Below are 15,386 nucleotides of genomic sequence, written 5' to 3'. Positions count from 1 at the left end.
CTAGTTATTTTTGTGTCCTCTTCAGCTTGTCATTCATTTTGAGTGTGTCTCAGACAGCACAGACAGCATTCAAATTAAACACCTCCTGCGTGCGTGTATGTGTGTGTGCGTCAGGAGAATCACAAATGCAGACAGAGTGTTTTTTAATCTGTGGGTGCGGTGACTGTGTGCTGCTTTGTGTGTGAGACTGTCTACAAGTTAATGAGTGTGTCTTCATGTGTGTGTCTGTATGTGAGAGTTAAGCAGCTGTCTTATATGGTATCAGTCATCTCACCATGCAGACTGACGAGCTTTCATCTACGCTCATCAACCGTTTCTCTGGTTTACACATTCTTTATCAGAAATGCCCTCTTTTCTGTAATCTCAATGTTCAATTTGAATGACACACACACAAACACATCCACACAAACCTGTTTTTCCAGCATTTCCCGTTGAGTAGTCTTGCAGGAAACCGCGATCTGATTCCTGGCTTCCTCAAAAGCGAAACAAGACCCTCTTTCTCTCTGTTTCGGACTCCTGTCCTCTTCCCTCCCTCTCTTGAATTCTCTTTCTCCTTCTAACACTCCCTCGTTCTCACCAGCTGTGTGCCGCTGAATCTCTTCAGAGGACAAACTCCTCTTTTTTCATCCTCCTTTCTTTCTCTCCTGCCACAGCTGATTGAAATTTAAGTCATTTTTAATCCTGTCGGTCAGATATCCAGGGAACAACAGAAGAGAAAAAGAGAAGAAAAAAAATTAGATCAAACGAGAGAGAAAAAATGACAAATATTTTGGAATGCTGGATATTTTTAGCATTTTCCCTCCATACTTGTTTCATTTGCTTCTAGTTCAGTTTTACACCGATTTCTACTCATTGTGTTTTCTTCTTCTCCTATGCAAGCTGAGATGTTTGCACGAGCCAGCGAGCGACTAAGGAGAGAGTGTCGACTACACGCACTGATACAGGGAGAGAGGGAGGGGGCTGAGGGAGAGTGAGAAAGAGAGAAAGAGAGAGAGCGTGAGATGGACAGCCTCCAGCAGTATTGGCTGTGTATGATGGTCTGGGTAGCGAGGGAGCGATAGCGGAAGAGATGATAGAGAAGCAGAAGGAAGAGCTAAGTAAGGAGAAATGGATGGAAGAGAGTGATACGAGAGGAAAGGGATAAAGATGTGCATCAAACATAGAGAAGGATTGATATCGCGTTCACTGAAGGCTGCTGTTGATAAGATTGATGTGTTCCCTCTGAAACTCTTACAGTGTTTAATTCATGATATATTAAGGGAAAATGATGGTTTCCTGGTAATAGCATACCTCATTTTGGGTTTGAATTAATAGTCACTGTCATATGTGTTTGTTTTGCCTACATCGTTGATATTCAGATGTCCAAATGTAAACATTGCACAATTATATTTGTATTTATATTTCCAGTACCTTGTTGAATCTATGCCACAAAGGTATATAGTATAGTGGTATTAAAGTAGTGTTAATGCTTAACAAATTATGAAGTATTTGCCAATGCTTAATAAATGAAACTTGGTGTGCTTTTATTATAAAGTGTTACCAAAATGTGCCACAACACCTACATAGAATGTTTCCAATGAGTTAATTGGCTTCATAGACAAATGTGCTTGGCTCAGTTTTAAAACAATGAAATCAATGGATATATGTCTGTAAATGAGAGGAAAGGGAAAATAGATAGTATGCGTATGAGATCAGTGTATGTGCATGTGTGTGTGTGTGTGTGTGTGCGCACTTGAATGTGTGTAATTTATCTAGCTGTACCATCATTGGGCACCTCTCTCCATCTCTGCCTGCTATATTTGTCTTGTCTTATTAGTTATTATTGGAATAGATGAGTTATGAACAGCCTTCAAAATTACCCGGTTAAAGGCAAACACACACCAAGTAATGAGAGTGAGAAAGAGAGAGAGAATATGTAATGGGGAAATCTTAAGAGAGAGTTTTAGATTTTCAGTGGTGTCATTTTTTCATTTTAAAAAGCATTTCACGATATCTTTTGGCTGGTTTATTTCCATAATGATATTGAGAATGGTGGCCACATTTTTTCAAACACAAACCAATGCCGCATAACACTCACACATTCACATTCACACAGAAAATCCTACTCAACACAAAATCAACACCACAGACTAATAATAATACACATACAGCATTCATGCATGTGTTCTGCAAAAGCATCTTGTGTAGGTATGCATATGTGTGTTTATTGTGTATGGAGTTTATTAGAAATGAAGACTATTCAGATGTGACACAACTCATTTGTTCAGTTGATTAGAAGCTGCAGTGATGTGGAACAGCACTGAAACCCTGCTCTCCTTCCTCATCTCTTGCCTCATTGTTAGTCTTATTCTCATTTATACGCCGATCAGGTGGATTAATCTCAGTGTTTAGATAACATGAGATTATTTGCATTAGCCAATAAACTCTCTAATGAGCAGTTTTCATTTTTATTACTTGTATCACTCTTGTTTGGTACTTTGAACTAATTTTAGGAACGTTTCGGCTTTTAGAGCATTTGTTTTGTTGCAACACGTGCTTGTTCTGAAAGCGTACCCCTACATACATTTCTGGAGAAAAGTGTACACAGTGGCCTCTGGTAATTGTGCATAAACAAAACTGCAAAAAAAAAAAAAAAAAAAAACTTACCTCCAGAGATGTATTTGGCTCTCTCCAGAAATGTATATAAAAATACTGTAATGAAGATAGATGGTTGCCTAGCCATCGGAAAAAAGGAGTCGGAGATCCGAAGAACTTAATTAATTTTTAATGAAAAAAATAAAACAAACAAACGGCAGCTCAGACGGAGACTGAAAGTAGAAGTAAAACAAAAAATGTCAAGGCCTGGTCCTCTCTCGTTTTCTTTTGCCGGTGTGCGGCTCAGGTGTTTCGTATCACCACTCAACTGCTGGCCCCCCTGCCCACTTGCCACAGGTACATTTTCAAAATGAGCCTGGGTTGTTTTGTTTTGTTTTATTTTGTTTCATTTTGTTTTGTTTTGTTTGGGTTAATTTCATTCTGTTGTGTTTTGTTTTTAATCAAAGTAATTGTTTATGAAGTGCAGAAAAACTGTCAGTTTTTTATTGTTTATCATTAATTGGTAAACAATTATATTTACATTATGGTAGGTTGTGTGATTATTCTGATAGCTTGTAGTCATAACTAATGGGCAACATTAAAAACCATTCATTCATTCATTCATTTTCTTTTTGGCTTAGTCCCTTTATTAATCTGGGGTCGCCACAGCGGAATGAACCACCAATTTTGCCAGCATATGTTTTATGCAGTGGATGCCCTTCTAGCTGCAAACTATCACTGGGAAACATCCATACACACGCATTCAAACACATACACTACGGCCAATTAAGCCTACCCAATTCCCCTATACCTTATGTCTTTGGAACTGTGGGGGAAACTACAGCATCCAGAGGAAACCCACTCCAACACGAGGGGAACATGTAAACTCCACACAGAAATGCCAACTGATCCAGCTGAGGCTCGAACCAGTGACGTTCTTGCTGTGAGGCGAACATGCTACCCACTGCGCCACTGTGCAACCCATTAAAAACCAAATGGATTAATTAAAAAAGCAACCATCTTAGTAAAACTACAATCGTATTCCGTATTTACCAATATTGAGAATATATACACAACTGATATTAACAGGTGGAGCTTTGGTGTAACGTCACTTATCAGTCATTCTGCAGTCCTTTTGCTGTTGCACCCAAACATACTTCCTCTTTCTGCAACCCTTCTCGGCATACCAGACCTGCATAGTTAAGTGCATCTTTAACATATTTCACAATTTCTACAAGCATCCAGCTCCTTGTGACATGTCTAGACTTCTTGTCAGACAGAAGTCTGGAGCAAGGCCCCCCGTACTATATTTTTATTCTGCTGTTTCCCTCTTGTCAGTAGTTTCTTCTAAGAAGTATGCAACAAAGTAAGAAAGAAGAAGTATGTTTGGTTAATATGTGGTAGCATACAAAAGAAAAAAAAGATTATTCTGTTGTTAATCTAAACATTTTATTCGAATAAAATATAAAGACACAAAATTAATGGAAATAAATTCCTTTTTTCCCACCTCCCCACACAAATTGTCTAACGTAACTGATTTTACAAATTTATGTAGATTAAACATTCATTCATTTTCTTGTCGGCTTAGTCCATTTATTAATTTGGGGTCGCCACAGTGGAATGAACTGCAAACTTATCCAGCAAGTTTTTACACAGCCCATGCCCTTCCAGCTGCAACCCATCTCTGGGAAACTTTCACACACACATTCACACACAACGGACAATTTAGCTTACCCAATTCACCTGTACCACATGTCCTTGGACTGTGGGGGAAACAGGAGCACCCAGAGCAAACGCACAAGAATGCAGGAAGAACATGCAAACTCCACACAGAAACACCAACTGAGCCGAGGCTCGAACCAGCGACCCAGTGACCTTCTTGCTGTGAGGCGACAGCACTACCTACTACGCCACTGCCTCGCCCCGTAGATTAAACAAAACAAATAAATCTTGCCAAAAAAAAATCTATTTTTGAATTGTGTCAGTGTATTCTAAATAAGTACCTAAAAATAAGTTGAAACAAGAAGTAAACGTCATTTTTTGAGTCTATGGATACTAAAAACTGTTGTTTTAAATGATTGTGCTTAAGAAAAATGGCCTTAAAGAATAATTAACAATGAATATTCAATGATCTTTAAATGTAAACACAGATGAACAGATAGACATTGCACACAAACAAATATGAATCAAAAACTAATCACCTGAGTGGGTGCAAACAATAAAATATTATGTATTGAGCAAAATCAATAAAGAAAAATCCATAAATTAAAAAAAAAAAAAACTCTATAGAATAAAATGAAAAAAAACCTAATGTCAGCCCTTGATTGATGTGGTCTTAATGTAATAATATCTCCTGCAAAGACATTTATACATTTGTTAAAGTGTCTTAAGTGTCCTAATACTATTGGAGTGGTGATATTGGTTTTGCATTAGGCCTCTAAAAAGCCCATATAAGTCAACCACTGTTTATTTTCACACTGTACAGAAGGGCCTCCACCCCCACCCTACGGAAGGCAAGTGAGTCTGTCTGCATGTTTTGTGTTACTCTATATTTAGTTCCTCCCCCAACTTCACACACATTTAGTCATAGCACTTTCACACCATTGCTATAACACATGCGAATTAAAAATGAAGACAATTAATCACAGAGACAGTGTCACGTTCACCATCACACACTTCCTTGTTTTGTCTCATGTGTGCACAAACTCTTTTCAGCACCATGGACAGTGCATGAGTGTTTGCTTCATATTGAAAGTCTGATGTGAACAGCTTGACAGGAAAATTGTTGCCTGTTTACCATCTCTAAGACGCTTTTGGAGTTTGGTTAAAAAATGAGAAAGAGTGAGATTTAACAACACTTTTATTTGTACAATTTGCCGAATTTTACTGACATTATGAATGGTTTAAACATTAATATATGCAAATGCTCTCAAACTATTAAAAACGAGACATTTAAAAACAAGCTGACGATCATGTACCACACATAACACTTCATTAGCACAACATATTTCACAAAAGAACACACTTGTCAACTTAAAATATGCAATTTCAATCTTTAACTTTCCTGTTATTAACCATTATTCTTAACTTACTTAGAATCTGTATTGACTATTGGTAAACCTTCATTCAGTTCAGTGTTTTCCACACCACCAGTTTATAGAGAGAGAGAGAGAGAGAGAGAGAGAAAGAGATGGAATGATGGATTTACTTGACAGGCTTCTTTTCATTCCTTAATGGCTCATAGGAAGAACACATGTGTGTTATGTTTGTCCATTTTATTTATTCATTTATTTATTTTCAAGAGGTGTATTTGTTCTTGAACAGATGTCAGTTATGCTGACAGGCCTATACTTTATCACGCTCCGCTAGACAGACAAATAAAGGCCTTTCATTAAAATTTCTCAAACCTTTATTTCATACAGAGTTGTATTCATTCGTGTTAATTTGTTTGTTTGCCTGTTTATGTTACACCTTCTTCAAATGAAGTTTTTTGTGGAGACCAAAAATAGGCTCACTTTGCTACGAGGCTGATTGAAATCTTAAAGAGCTTAATAAATGTTCAACATATCTAACATTTACCGTGTGCATGTGTGTGTGAGAGTGAGAGGGGGAGAGAGAGAGAGAGAGAGAGAGAGAGAGAGAGAGAGACAGCAAGAGTTTCTGTAAGATGGGGTCAGAACTTTCTTTGATGTTTCTCAGTTTGTTATTTCTCTCTGTAAAATCTGTGCTTTTTTAGCTTTGGTTCCTGAACTCAGAACACTTGGACAGATGGAAATAATGGACATTTGCAAATTGATATATATATATATAAAATGAAGTTATGTTTAACAGAGCAAGGAAATTTTCACAGTATGTCTAATAATATTTTTTCTTCTGGAGAAAGTCTTATTTTTTTATTTCGGCTATAATTAAAGCTGTTTTTAATTTGTTAAAAAAAAAATTTAAGGTCAATATTATTAGCCTCTTTAAGCTACATATTTTTGATAGTCTACAGAACAAACCATCGTTATACAATAATTTGCCTAATTACCCTGATCTGCCTAGTTAACCTAATTAACCCAGTTAAGCCTTTAAATGTCACTTTAAGCTGTATAGAAGTCTCTTGAAAAAATATCTAGTCAAATAGTATGTACTGTCATCATGGCAAAGATGAAATAAATCAGTTATTAGAAAAGAGTTATTAAAACTATTATGTTTAGAAATGTGTTGAAAATATCTCTCAGTTAAACATAAATTGGGGGAAAAAATAAACAGGGGGCTAATAATTCTGACCTACTGTATATAAAAAATAAAGCTGCAGATTTTATTACATGCACTCCTAAAAATGAAGCTTCTTTACTGGCATGGATGATTCCATTGATAGCTTTTAGCATCCATTTCACAAGGTTCTTTAAAATGGAAAATAATAATGTTCATCATTACCAGGAAATAAAAGGTTCTTTGGGAAAAGCAGTAATGGCTATTTTGTGGCATCACTGCTAAAATCCTGGTTTTGAATTTTCATTTCAAACAGTGTACACTATTTATCTGATTTGATTTTTCATTATTTACCAATATCATTTCATAAGCAAAAAACGATTTCATCATAAAGGTAATCCATGCCAATCAAACAGTTTATTTGATTTTAAGGGACTTTATTACATTATGTATTGAACAGATCTTTCTTTCATTTAAACATTGATCAGAACAAAAACATTACATCGAATATAGAAATAGATGTTTAAACGTTTGAGAAGTAATTAGGTTAGTTATAAGCAATATAATCGTTATAATTTATGTTTCTTAAAATTTTAATTGTATCAAACTGCATGGATTTATATTATTATTTTTTTGACATTCAGTGTATAATCACAAATTTATGTTGTATAGGAATATACTGCACAGTTCTAAGGTTTGAAATGCTAGGTTTAGAAAATTACTACACAATGTTCACTGTTGGGGTGTCACAGTGGGGCAGTGAGTAGCACGATTGAATCACAGCAAGAAGGTCACTGGTTAGAGCCTTGGTTGGGTCACTTGACGTTTCTGAGTTTGCATGGTCACCCTGTGTTGCCATGGGTTTCCTCCAGGTGCTCCAATTTCCCCCACAGTCCAAAAACATGTGGTATAAATGAACTGAATAAGCTAAACTGGCTGTAATATATGTGTATGAATGCAGGAGTGTATGGGTGTTTCCTAGGGTTGGGTTGTTGCTAGAAGGGAATCCACTGCATAAAACATATGCTGGATAATTTAGTGGTTCAATCCACTGTGGTGACCCCTTGTGAATAAAGGAACTACGCCAAAATGAAAATGAATGAATGAATGTTCACTGTTCAGAACTACATGTATCGCTTTAAGTAAATGATTAGCAGTTATACAATTTTAATGGAGTTGAAACAAACTCAATGTAGAATGAGGCTCAATGAAGGATTCGAGCTAAAATTAATCACAGTAAATCAGTGATGAAGATTACTAATACTTTAGTATTACTAATACTCAGTTGAGTTGATGTGAAGTTTTATTGAACTGAATCAATTCAATTATAAGAAATAATAAATGGAGACAAAACAAACTAATTTGATACAAAAACAATAGTAGTTATCAATAAAAATACCAATCAAAACAATCATTTGTTTCATTGTGTTGAGTCCAATTGAACTGATTTTAATCTGGAGTAATGAGTCAAATTGAATTTAATTGATCCAAAAGGAAACAATGACTGAACTGAAGTGAATAGGGTGGAATTGAATCAAAGAGAATTCATAATGAATTCCAGAGGCAAAAAGAACCAAAAGACTTGCTCTGACAGACTGACAAGATAAAACAGAAAACAATTTAAGAGAAATTGAGAGATAAGACTGCTGTGAAGGCCAATCTGTTAAATGAGGCCAAAAAGGCAAAGGCAAAGACTGAATTTGACCCTGCAGGGCTTCACAGGAAAGAACAACAGTCAAATTAGAGCAACAGTGACAAAGCAATAGAAGACAGGAAAAGCAAGACGTTTCCTGCTTTATTGTAACGAAACTCTCTTCCTTTCCAATATATTTTGTAATTAGAGTTCTTTTTCCCGGTCCTTCTTTCATTCAGCACTTCATATGGGTTCTGTCAGACTGATCTTTTCATAACTGCTCATCACTCTTCACGTGAGAGCCAAGCAGAAAAAGAACAGGGAAAACTGCATTAAATCCCCCATTAACTCCTCAGCTTCCATTGGAATCCTCTGGAGAAATCCCCAATTTTCTCTCAAGTTTTTCTGGGTAATTGGGTTTTGATCTCATTGTAGAAAACAGAGTGTGAGGTATGTGAGTTGTCTATGTCTGTGTCTGTGTGTGTGCGTGTGCGTGTGTGTGTGTTTGGGGATATTGGCAAAATGGAGACAAAATCACTGTAGTCAACTTTGAGAGGGATTGAATTCAGATTTAACACTATTGCTTTTTCTACAAGATCCTTTTTTATATTCTTACTTTCACACATCATCTTGTCCTGTATTCCCTTTACACGTTCCCTTACTGTGTGCCGCATAAAAACACATGCAAGCCCTCATCTCTCTTATCTGTACTTGCTTCGCACTTTTTTCTTTCTGTCATACAACACACATTCCTGTCTCATGCCCCATTGCATATACTAAAACAGTGTTTATTGGTGCAGTGAGCGGTGTGCAATGCTGTTTTGATAGCTGCAGTCTAGGGGCCCATTCCGATGCAGAAGCTCGGTTATTGCTTGAACTGCAGCTGTCTGAAATGCTAATGCATTTTTAGCAGCCATCAGGAAGGAACCGAGTGCTTTCAGACAATACCGATTACAATGCAAACTTCCCACGGCCTGCGAGAGGATAACACTGCCGGTGAAGTGAACAATTTTGAGCACTGGTCCATTGTGATGTTTTGTTATTTGTTAGCATCAGAATAATGTTTTGCATCGTGTCTGGTTGTTTGTTTGTTTATTTGTTTGTTTGTTTGTTTGTTTGTTTGTTTGTTGCCATAAGTGTTAACAAACTAGTATTGTGCATACTAAGAATTAGATGATAACATATATGAAAAAAATTATAGACTTTAAATTTGGAATACCTTGCAATTCCCTAGAAACTGCACACATTCTGGAATCACTATAAGCACCATAGCAACTGTACAGAAACATCCTAGCAACTGTCCACACAATAAACAAATCCGAACATCTTACCAATTTCATAATGTCACCCTAGCAACCACATAACTACACTTTAAAACCACTAACTCATTTGAAACTGCATTTGCACAACCTATAAAATGCATGACCACATCCGAAGATCACTGAAGACACCTTAGCAACTGCATCACAATACTCCCCCATTATTCAATCACTAAAGCCGTGGTCACATTGCACTTTTCACCACACAGACTTCCATTCATACTGTGGGGTCCATCTATTAGTCCAGTGATGAAACTAACAGCATGGGTGAAGTTTAAATGCATGTAAGCCTTTTCTACCACATCTGAAAATAAATATCTTTATTTGTTAGAATTTATTTTAATTTGTTTTTAGCTACAAATCTAATCTGACTTTAATTTCAATTGATCATTAAATTTCAAATGTGTTTCTAATTAGGAACTGACCACATTCATAAATGAGGAAAGAATTTAGATATTTGACTATATTTAAAACATCTTTTTATTTTATGAATGACGTGGTGGTGCAGTAGGTAGTGCTGTAGCCTTACAGCTGGTTCGAGCCTCGGCTAGGTCAGTTGGCATTTCTGTGTGGAGTTTATATGTTCTCCCTGCATTTGCATGCGTTTCCTCTGGGTTCTCCTGTTTCCTCCACAAGTCCAAAGATGTGTGGCACAGGTCACAGGTGAATTGGGTAAGCTAAAAATGTCTGTAGTTTATGTGTGTGAATGAGTGTGTATGGGTGTTTCCCAGTGATGGGTTGCACCTGAAATGGCATCCTGTGCGTAAAAACATATGCTGGATAAGTTGAAGGTTCATTCCACTGTGGCTACCCCAGATTAATAATAAAGAGACTAAGCCAAAAAGATAACCAAGGAATGAATTTTTATTTTATGGTTCATTATTTTCCCAAAGTCGCTCAGGGTCAGTATACTGGCCAGTTACATCTGCTCCGAAAACAACCTCGCCAGTTTGGTTCTTAGATAGCGGATATAACTGTAAACTAATTTCCTTGAAGTGAAATTGTTTTCCTTTAAGTAATATAACACCATATTGACAACTTGGACATTCTGTGCGGGATGTGAGTAAACTGCTCTGGTGGAGAAGTCGAGGGCAGAGAGGCGGGCTCAGGATACATGACTGAGACAGTTGAACAACTGGTTTCCTGGCTTATCTTGTTCTCAGATTAGAAAGTTTATTGTTTTATTGCATGACAATTCTGGTCTTGCCAGAATTGCCTCATGGTATTCCATAACAGTTCTTGGGGTTTGATATTATGGAGAGATTTAGCCATTCTCACAATACGCATGCAAATGCACCAAAACTGCTGTCATTTCGAGCTAAATCTGTGATCTTACAGTTTAGGGTTTAGGTAAATAATATTATTAATCATAAAAAGAAGAATGTTAATAATAATAATAATTATTATAATTAAGTAAGAAAATAAACGATATAGTTATAACTCACTTTGAACTTATAAAATCACTTTTATTTCACCCATATAAAATTGAAAGGGCAAAATTATCTAGATAGAACTAATAGTGTTACTTGTGCTTAGTTAAGAATATATTAATCAGCAAAAAGTATTCTCTACAAATATTAAATGATTGGTTAATTTCAATATTATATTATATTATATTATATTATATGGTCTGTAGTTTTGAATCTAAATTACAGTCATATATGGAGTCAAGTTTGGGCCAACCCAAAACAAAATTCAATAAAAAAATGAAAAGAGAAATTGAGTGAACTTTAAATAGTTAGTTACAAAGCTTGATTATTATTATTATTTTTATTATTATTTTTATTATTATTATTATTATTATTATTATTATTATTATTATTATTATAGTAGTAGTAGTATTGGTTTTATTACAGTGCAGAAGCTAGCAGCTGCATAACCGCAATCTAAAACCACTCAGAACACATTTACAACTGCATAACCAGATTCTCATGTTGAGTTCATATGCTCTTATAGTCAGATCACTATTGTTTTTTCACAATGCAAGATTTCTCAGAAATTTAATTCAGCTGCTGCTGTGTTCACATTGCAAAATAGATCAGTACCTTTGAATTCATCCACCTGTTTTTATTATGTAATTTGGATATTTGTGCATATAAAATCAGTTGATGGAAACTCCAAGATGCACATCAATTTTGAAAATGTGCATAAAAACATATGCGCATAACTGAGTAGGATGAACTTTTTTTCGATAAGAAAATGTGGAAAAACACTTTTGGAAAAACACTTTTATATGCATTAAATGCATTTTAAAAAGGTCATGTGATTTTGCTATAAGAGATCATGTGATGATGAAAATGTGTGTGAATGGACAAACCACCAGGCTGAGCACACTGTTTAACATCTGTATAAATCAAGTCAAGACCATATGCAGGACTTTTTTTTTTATAATTCCCCTTTTAAAAGGTCTGTGCACTGATTTGAAGAAAATAGGCAAAAAAATTATAAAGAAGATGGAGAAGAAACTGGTTAAGGAAATACAGAAATCAATGATTGTGCATTCAGAAAAGAGAGAATAAAAAGGTAAAAAATATGACTTATTTGTTTCTGTTTTTAAGCTTATATAATCTCATATTGTGGTGTAAAACCACAAGAAACGACTAAAAACGCAACTATTTAGTCTCCACTTCACTTCCTAATCTGCAATTGCCTCTTTGGATATACCACTAACTGTACTTACAGTTGTGTAAATTGCTTCCTTGTCCTCATTTTTAAGTCGCTTTGGATAAAAGCGTCTGCTAAATGACTAAATGTAAATGTAAAACTCCTCCCCCTCAGCATCTTGCTCTTTCATTGACTTATCATCCCTGATGCATTTTTCGGTCTGAACTTATATCACACATTATGATTTTAAATGACCAATATATTCAAATACTTACCATGTCAAATATTTCCCAGGCATCAGCAAATCATCGGAAATTCTTTTAGAAAATGTCTTCGATAATTCACACTGTGTGACTGTCACTCACTTGAGTGAGCGCTGATTTGTCTCCAATTTCAGGCATTTGTCAAAGATTTCACAAAACCTGTCTGCAAATGAAAATCTGGGCTAAAATCGTGCAGTGTGAACTCGGCATAAAACCACTCAGAACACTTTAGCTACTGCATGACCACACTCTAAAGTAGCTATGGGTAATTCCACTCCTGTGGAGCTGCTGTCCTGCAGAGTTTAGCTCTATGCTTAATCAAACACACCTGGAGAAATGTAACCAACGACTTGAAAATTACTTGAAAATTGCGGACAGGTGTGTTTGATTAGGGAAGGACCTAATCTCCTCAGGAATAGAACTGTCCATCTCTGCTTTAAAACCACTCAGCACATATTTCCACTGTACAGCAACACTATAGCTACCACAAAATCACAATCTAAACCTATTTGGAACACCTTAACGACTGTATAGCAACACCACAGCAGCCACATAATTGCACTCTAAAACTACTCAGAATATCTTCTTCAGCAGAGACCAAATTTGCACATGTAAGCACTGCTCATGTTTTTCTTTAAGAATTTAAGAAAATCGATTTTGTGACATTGTTGTAATTGACTGTAAGTCTTCCTTTTTTACTGCATGTGTGTATTTACATTCAATTATGTTAACATTCTATTCAGTATTATGATGTGTCATGGACCCAGCATGTGGTTTTACATGAATTAAATACAAATGTTCATTAATTAAGCAAATTGATTTACCAAGCTATCTTCATCTATGAGACTGAGGAGCATCTGATGTCAAGCACTACAGTTTATGTTTTCCAAAACTACAAATATGACATTAAATCAAATGTTGGAACAGTTTGTTGATTTTCTTTCTTTCTCTCTATCTCTCTCTTTTTCTCAGACTAATATTCCATTCCTGCAAAATGTACTGAGCAACAGCCAGTTCCTGTATGCCACAGTTGACACACAGTTTATTGATGAGAACCAGAATCTTTTCAACCTCAAACCTACACAGAACAGAGCACAGAAACTCCTGCACTATCTGGGTCAGTATTTGTGCGCATGCATCATTTCTTTGCACCTGTGATGGCCTAAAATATGTGCATTTGTGTTTACACATCTGCTGTTTTTTTTTTTTCTTTTTTTTTCTTTTCCTGTAGGTCACGTAATGGTAAATGGACCCATGACACCTATTCCAGTAAAAGCCAAACCATCACCTGTTGATCCAGTCATTCCTTCTGTTTCTCTGGGTATGACACACATAAACACACAGCTGGGAAAATATTTAGTTTTAGCTTTAAATGACTAATCGCACTGCAGAGTGTGCTTGTTTCTATAAAAGGTGCACTGTTTTTAAACAGATGAACTTCTGCAAGCTGAAATTTTGGAAAAAATAGTGTCATCATTCATCCAACCTTTTTAAAATATTATTAAAACCCAAAAAGAAAAAAGAATACCCTGGGCCAACTCCAAGTATACCCAAGTATACCAACCTGCACTGTGAAAATGTTTAAGTCAATACTACAAAAAACATTATCCTTATTCCTTACTATTTTTCTTGTTCATTCAACTTTCGAAAACATCAGCTGCACTGACCTAAAATTATTTGTCAGTAATAAAAAAAAAAAAAAAAAAAAAAAAAAACATTTAGCTGGGTTAACATGCAATTATTATTTTTCTGGAGAGGTCAACTACTCTGTAACAAAAAAAAGTTGTGCCAATTGAACATTTGTCTGCAGAATTGGAGTGCCTGAAGTTGAGTGAACAAAAAAAAAAAAACGTATTTCCTTTAGTTTTATTTTATTTATTTATTTATGGGTTTTTTTTGTTTTTTTTTTTTGTTTTTTTTTTGTGTGTGTGTGTGTGTGTGTGTGTGTGTGTGTGTGTGTGTGTGTGTGTGTGTGTGTGTGCACTCAATTTTTAAAATACATTAGTTGCACTAACTTAAAATGGCTGAAGTTGAGTGAACAAAAATTTAATCTTGAAAATTGGTACTAAGAAATAATACATTATTAGAACAAAATAAAAACTAAAACAGAGACAAATATTAACAAAACATTTATTAAACACAAAATATTCTCCCCGTGTTCGTGTGAGTTTCCTTTGAGTGCTCTGGTTTCCCACACAGTCCAAAGACATGTGGTATATGTGTATTGGGCAAGCTAAATTTGTCCATAGTGTATGTGTGTGAATGAGAGTGTATAAGTGTTTCGCATTGATGGGTTGCAGCTGGACCGCTGCATAAAACATATGCTGGATAAGTTGGCAATTCATTCCGTTGTGGCGACACCTGATTATTAAAGGGACTAAGCTGAAAAAAAATGAATGAAAGGTTATTGATATTATAGACAAAACCACTTGCTGCATTAAAGCGATCACTTCAGATGTTTATAGACTACCTAGTCTTCTTTTAACTGAAGCTGTAAAAACATTGAGACTTCCCCATCGTTCCCCCACACACCCTCCTTTCTCTTTCTCTCTCTGTGGATGGGCAAAAGTGTGATAATGCAGCTTTAATCCCTCCCTTCTCTCCTTCCCTCTGCCAAATGAAAGAGGGATCCGGCCACATTAGAAATCTCATTACAGGGATTTAGGTGTGTGTGAGCTGCATACCGCACTCCCTCAGCGTGTGTGAGAGTGTAAGAGGGAGATTCCCAAGGGATAGATATGTGCATGCATATGTGAATGCAGTTAATTTTGCCAATTTTATCCTATTTTCATTGGC

At 35.8% G+C, this 15,386-nt stretch overlaps 2 protein-coding genes across 4 annotated transcripts in view; one reads left to right on the top strand and one right to left on the bottom strand.

Annotated features, from left to right (window-relative positions):
* The window catches only part of LOC110437730 (leucine-rich repeat and fibronectin type-III domain-containing protein 4), a 43,929-nt gene extending 43,019 nt beyond the window's left edge, over positions 1 to 910 (bottom strand). Inside the window, exons 1-2 of the mRNA XM_087262029.1 lie at positions 808 to 910; positions 411 to 681 (exon numbers count right to left, since the gene is read on the bottom strand). The gene's annotated coding sequence lies outside the window, so the exon portion shown is untranslated. The remainder of the gene's footprint in view (positions 1 to 410; positions 682 to 807) is intronic.
* The window catches only part of pcxb (pyruvate carboxylase b), a 359,237-nt gene that overhangs the window by 266,478 nt on the left and 77,373 nt on the right, over positions 1 to 15,386 (top strand). For 2 of the 3 annotated variants that reach the window (NM_131550.2, XM_087259874.1), the window contains 2 exon segments: positions 13,563 to 13,707; positions 13,822 to 13,911. In NM_131550.2, the coding sequence (NP_571625.2) occupies positions 13,563 to 13,707; positions 13,822 to 13,911 (235 nt within the window). 3 annotated transcript variants of the gene reach the window in all.

The sequence above is a fragment of the Danio rerio genome, chromosome 7, assembly GCF_052040795.2.
Source record: "Danio rerio strain M-AB ecotype USA chromosome 7, GRCz13ab, whole genome shotgun sequence".
Classification (NCBI taxonomy): Eukaryota; Metazoa; Chordata; class Actinopteri; order Cypriniformes; family Danionidae; genus Danio; species Danio rerio.
This window is presented reverse-complemented; position numbering and strand designations above follow the sequence as displayed.